We start from the raw sequence: 5,589 nt of genomic DNA, 5'->3' as shown, positions 1-5,589 counted from the left end.
GACGGAAGTTTATAAGTTCATCAAGCGTGCAATTCACGGGTGGTTTCCGTAGAAGCCACATTTTGACCCACAGCTGGGGATCTGGAAGGTCAGGGGCATTTGTTGTTGACATGATGCTTGTGAGGCTAAGGACACGGTGCGGAGAAAGAAGCGCCATCGTCTGTGCAATCATGCCACCCATACTGATGCCCATAACGTGGGCAGATGGAATGCCAAGCGCATCCAATAGCCCCAGAGCATCACGTGCCATGTCCTTAATCGTGTAGGGAAGACGTTCCCCAAAGGCAAGAGCTTTTGGCAGCAACAGACGAGCTGGTATGACACTACCGCGTTTCTCTACTTTTGTGGAAAGTCCAATGTCACGGTTATCAAAGCGCACTACAAAAAAACCACACTTGACTAGTTTTTCACAGAACGCCTCATCCCAGGCATATATTTGCATGTTAATCCCACCAATGAGAAGCACAACCGGCATCTGTTTAAGTGGATCACCAAAACATTGATAGCAGAGCTCGATGCGCATATCACTTGCGGTGCAATACCGCACAAATGTCACCATCTCTTCCGAACGCATGGCACCTAATAACTTTTATTTGACTCTCCTTCACCCTCTCACACTGTATTTTCGTATATGGTTGTATATGTATGTATCTCCCTCAAAAACTTTTGTTTCTTTGTACTTCTTCTTCTTGTTGTTGTTGTTGTTGTTCTTTTTTTTCTTTTTTTACTCTTCACTTTTTTACTTCGTGTTGTGCCGCTACTTACTTTGCGGTGTCGTAGTGCTTTCCTGTCCCCCGTGCCACCCTCCACTCAATCCTTCCACCCCTCCCTCCCTTTAGTAGCACTGTGAGTACATGATGGGTAATTATGTATAAAAGCAGGGTAAAGGCGACATGTACACGGCATACAGAGCCAATAAATAAAACGTAAACAGACACGACACGTATCACACACACACAATTGACAACGATGCCTCTTTTCCATTCTTTTTCCATTCAGCAGCAGCAGCAGCCATTCAACCAACCAAAAAAAAAAAAAAAGCAAATAAATAATGATGGGGAAATAAATAAAAAATCCCTCTCTCCCACTCCCTCTCTCCCTCTATATATATATATATACCGATATCAATATAATAGATGTAAGCATGTGTTTATTTATTTGTTTCCCCACACATCCGGCTAAGATCCGCTGGGGTATTATTTTATTTTCTCTCTCTTTTTCTTTCCCTTTTCTGCCCGGTTATCAACAACAAATCCCCCCCCCCCCCCCTACTCGCATACAAAAAAAAAAAGGAATGTTGCCCCATCGTTTTCCTCCTTCCGCCCCCGCCGCCAGAAAAGAAAAAAAAAAAAAAAAAAAAAACGTTTGCGCACCCACACCCTTCCCCGCATATGTTTATGTGTGTTTATTTACTTTTTTTTTTTTTTTCAGTTCGGTTTCATTTTAAAACGGCGTCAAAAATCCAAAAACAAAAAGAAATATAAATATAATTATTTCCTTCTCATGCATTTTCTACTTTCAAATCAAACAGCAATAAATAAACACACACACACACACACATATATATATAGATTTATAGATTTATAGATTTCGTGATGCTACTCGTATGTGTAGGCACACGTATGTGTATTTCTGTGCTCCCTTGCCGAGCGGCAACATCAGAAAGAAGAAAAGTGATAGAGAGAGAAAGAGAGAGAGAGAAAATATATTTATTAAAAAAAAAGAAAAAACGCAGGCGTACACGAACGCCATGACAGCCATAACACGGCAGTAGAAATAAATAACGTCACACAACACAACAAACACCCAACAAAACTGCCAATAAATCGCAAACTGCCTTTCCTCTCCCGGTCCACCACCCCCGCACGCACGCATGCACGCAATAATCCCCATGTCAGTCATGGCACCGGTCTCTCCTTCTTCGTTTCATTTGAATTACAGTCGTTGTTTTTTATTTGATTTGATTTGTTTTTTGTTTTTCTGATTTTTTTCCCCCATTATTCACTGGCATCGGCTCTCTGTGCATTCCACACAATCTCCTGCGCAACGGCGGGGAAGAGCTCCTCTGGTATGGAGTGTCCCATAAGTGGGAACAAGACCAGCTTGGCTGAGCGCCCAATCACTTTGGCGATCTCAATACCATTTTCGTATGGAACAAGCTGGTCGAGCATGCCGTGTATCACAAGTGTTGGTGTTTTCAGACCCCTTAAGCCCTCCACACGACTCTCCGCCCGTTGAACCGCAGAAAGGTGGCGACGCAAACTCCCAGGATCATCGGGAGCGCGTTCAATAATTTTTTTCATAAATTCCCGTTGCTTATCCCTATCGATCGGGTAGCCGTCACCCGCCATGCGAAGCGCCAGGTGGCACTTGAACTCAACCAAATCCTCAAGCGCAGAGCTAGCCGGCTTTTCCAGAAACCCCAGCTTGACCCGCCAGCTTTCCCGCACTCGATTAGGGTTGCCGGTGTGTGAGTATATGATCGAAAGACTTCGCACACGGGCCGGGTAGTGGATAGCCATAAGTTGCACAATCATCCCGCCCATACTGGACCCCACCACATGAGCCTTATTGATGCCGAGAGTCGTCAGCAAATTCATTCCATCCGCAGCCATGTCCTCCAGCGTGTATGGTAGTTTCTCACCAAACGATAGAATTCGTGGCAGGATCATCCGAGCCACGTGGGGCCCGGGGAAATCCGAGAAGTGTGTTGAAAGTCCCACGTCACGGTTGTCGTACCGAATCACGTAGTAGCCACACGCTGCAATCCGTTCACAGAGTTCATCACGCCAGAGCATACCGACGCTCATCATGCCCATGACCAAAAGGACACATGGATTTTTAGGGTCCCCAAATGAGTTGTAACATATGGATATCTCCACCCCCGTACGGGCGCACTTGCCAACCTTCACAATCGTATCTGGAGTAGGGGGCATGCGTCACAGAAGGCCTTACAACAATTCTTACAGTCGTCTTTTATCCCTCACCTGTAAGGAATACACAATCCGCATTAGACCGGGAATTGATGCAAAATGTAAAAAGACAAAAAAAAACATAACCAAACTCATTTACCATTAACAACGTCACACCACCGTGACGCGGTGAAGAAGCAGGAAATGAAATACCTAAGAAAATGACATCAATAAAACATCAATACCTCCACCCTTCAACCACCGCCATGTTTCATTGCTGCATCGCCTCTCAGTTGCCGCATTTCCTCAAGGAAATATGCGCCTGGATGAGGCCGTCTCACCGCAGGAAGGGATGGAGGAAGGGGGCAGGGCTCCACACACACACACACACCTGCGCCCATGCACCAGCCAACACGTCCGGAGGGACCTCGTGGGACGCCCGGGGATCGTCGTGAGCCCGCGGAGTGGCGTCCATGACGTTGAGGGTCCGCAACCGCCGGAGTCCCCGCCGCGTGAAGGACTGCAGGGAGGGGGAAGGGGGACGACAGGGAGAAGAAAAAAAAAAAAAGAAACTGCCACCCGCCGCCCTCCAACAAATCCTCGTAAAAAAAAAGAAAAAAGAGTTAAGCCTTCAACCACACACAAAAAAAAACACTACCATCCACCCAGACCCCGCCCGGTCGTACATTCTTCCCGCCCACACACACACACGCACATCTCTACCACTCAAACACAAAGTGACAAGCCACAAGGCTAAAAAAAGCACACAAGAAAAAAAGGAAAAAGAAGCGAATCCACCGCGTCTCAACACAAATCATAGCCTCGATGTTGTGGGCAAACCTTGTTTTCCACGCCTTGACTGTTGCATATTTGCTGCAAGCGTATCAATAATCTTTTCACGCAGTGCGGGGTGTAAAACGTGGCCTATTCCTTCAAGAGTCACAAACTTGGCCTGCGGAATCATGCCGGCAAGCTGTTTCCCGTTCACGTAAGGCACAATGGGGTCTTTCGTGCCATGCAAAATAACTGTGGGCACATGAATGCGTTTTAACCCTGCCGTGCGGTCTTTTGCGTTCAGCAGTGCCACGTACTGCCGCAAGACACCACTGAAATCAGAACTCCGCCGAAGTATGCGTTGCACCTGTTTAAAACAAGCCTTTCGATCTATGGAAAAGGAAGGCTCCGCTCCCGGCGCAAAACGTGCAATAAGATTCACTAATGTGTGTGCCAACGCCTCCTCCTCTTTTGGCGAAGGACCGCTTTTACCATTTTTCCCTCGAAGTGAAGCAGGCACCGCAAAGCCTTTACATGCAATATATGTGACAACCTGGGCCAATGCAAATGCTTCACGCAAAGAGGGCCGCCCCGCTTGCAAGGATCCACTGTACGTTGATAACAATGAAAGAGACTCAACACGTGTGGAGTGGTAAATGGCTACCAATTGCGCAATCACACCACCCATACACATGCCTACAATATGCGCCTTGCGAACATTCAACGCGTCAAGTAAACCGACACTGTCCCTCGCCATGTCCTCCAATGTGTAGACCTCACGTAGGAGCTTACGACCCCCTGACACAGCACCAGAGTAGGCCAACCGCATCAAATGTAGTTTACTGTCGCCGAACGCCCCAAACCAGGAGTCTGAAGAGGACGGTGAAGAAGAGGAAGATGAAAATGCATTAGTATTCCATACATCCGTCTCATCCTCTGCAGAATTTGTAGTTGCTGTTGCCGGCATCACCCTTCGATCGGTGAGAAATGTACTCCGCCCCATATCACGGTTGTCAAACCGAATGACATAATACCCACGTGATGCCAAACATTCACAAAACTTCATATCCCATAGCAGGGAAGGAGAGGCAAGGCCCATGATAAGAAGCACCACGCCACCCGCGGCATCTCGCTTCCCAAATGTTTGGTAGCAAAGCCAAATACGAACCCCAGTGCTCCTGCACACGCCCACATCTACACATTTCTCACCAAAGAGAGAGTAACGATCACACGACAATGCAGCGATTGTGTTATTTGCCATGTTTTCTCCACTAATTACAAACGCCTCTGAGCCTACGCGCTCTGCAGGAGGCCTCGACAATTTTCGGGTGTCGATGCCCACCGTCCAATTTTGTCGTGTCGCGTCCAAAGACCGTCTCACAGTGGCAGCAGAAAACGACTACTTGACTTCTTCCCTGCTTGATGCCTGGGTGCTGCTCGTCTCACGTCCCCCCTCTCTCTCACTCTCTCTTTCTCGGTATTTCCCCTCCCCTCTCCTGTAGCGACACTCAAGATGTAAACAGTCCTTTCGCTTCCCTCACTTTTGTAGAGACGTCCACAGTAAAAGAAAAAAAAAAAAAAAAATTGGAATAGAACAACAAAAATAAAAAATAAAATAAAAAAGATGATGTCAACACGTCCCGGTGAGAGGGAAACCAGCCGGGTGGCGTCCAGAGTGAAGAACAGGGGGAAAAAAAAAAAAAAAAAAAAGAATGATAATAATCATAAGGACAAAAAGAGAGGACGCAGTAAAAATGCGGATACATGCGCAGGCACCCAACAGAAAGTAAACAACAATTAAAAATATCATCCAAAAGTAATAAAAATATAAATATAAAAACAGGGAGGGGGGGGGGGGGAATTTAAAAAAATAAAATAAAATAATTAAATTGACGCCAATGAC

At 46.6% G+C, this 5,589-nt stretch overlaps 3 protein-coding genes across 3 annotated transcripts, besides 9 other annotated features; all 3 read right to left on the bottom strand.

Annotated features, from left to right (window-relative positions):
- On the bottom strand, positions 1 to 574 carry Tc00.1047053503399.29 (hydrolase-like protein; the record flags this gene model as incomplete). Its single annotated transcript, XM_799206.1, has 1 exon — positions 1 to 574. A coding segment is annotated over one exon (574 nt), but the record flags the coding sequence as incomplete, so codon positions are not given.
- Positions 1 to 5,589: a sequence feature (heterozygous, non-Esmeraldo-like haplotype).
- Positions 690 to 709: a microsatellite.
- Positions 1,336 to 1,362: a microsatellite.
- Positions 1,679 to 1,701: a microsatellite.
- Positions 1,702 to 1,723: a sequence feature (AT_rich).
- Positions 1,998 to 2,936, bottom strand: Tc00.1047053503399.20 (hydrolase, alpha/beta fold family, putative; the record flags this gene model as incomplete). Its single annotated transcript, XM_799205.1, has 1 exon — positions 1,998 to 2,936. One exon carries the CDS (start codon positions 2,934 to 2,936, stop codon positions 1,998 to 2,000), a length of 939 nt encoding a protein of 312 aa, XP_804298.1.
- Positions 3,727 to 4,947, bottom strand: Tc00.1047053503399.10 (hypothetical protein, conserved; the record flags this gene model as incomplete). The annotated part of the gene is made up of 1 exon (XM_799204.1): positions 3,727 to 4,947. One exon carries the CDS (start codon positions 4,945 to 4,947, stop codon positions 3,727 to 3,729), a length of 1,221 nt encoding a protein of 406 aa, XP_804297.1.
- Positions 5,249 to 5,309: a sequence feature (T-rich).
- Positions 5,377 to 5,399: a microsatellite.
- Positions 5,504 to 5,526: a sequence feature (AT_rich).
- Positions 5,546 to 5,577: a sequence feature (AT_rich).

The sequence above is a fragment of the Trypanosoma cruzi genome, genomic scaffold (genome assembly GCF_000209065.1).
Source record: "Trypanosoma cruzi strain CL Brener 1047053517163 genomic scaffold, whole genome shotgun sequence".
Lineage (NCBI taxonomy): Eukaryota > Euglenozoa > Kinetoplastea > Trypanosomatida > Trypanosomatidae > Trypanosoma > Trypanosoma cruzi.
The sequence above is the reverse complement of the archived record's forward strand: the minus strand, read 5'-3'. Positions and strand labels throughout refer to the sequence as shown.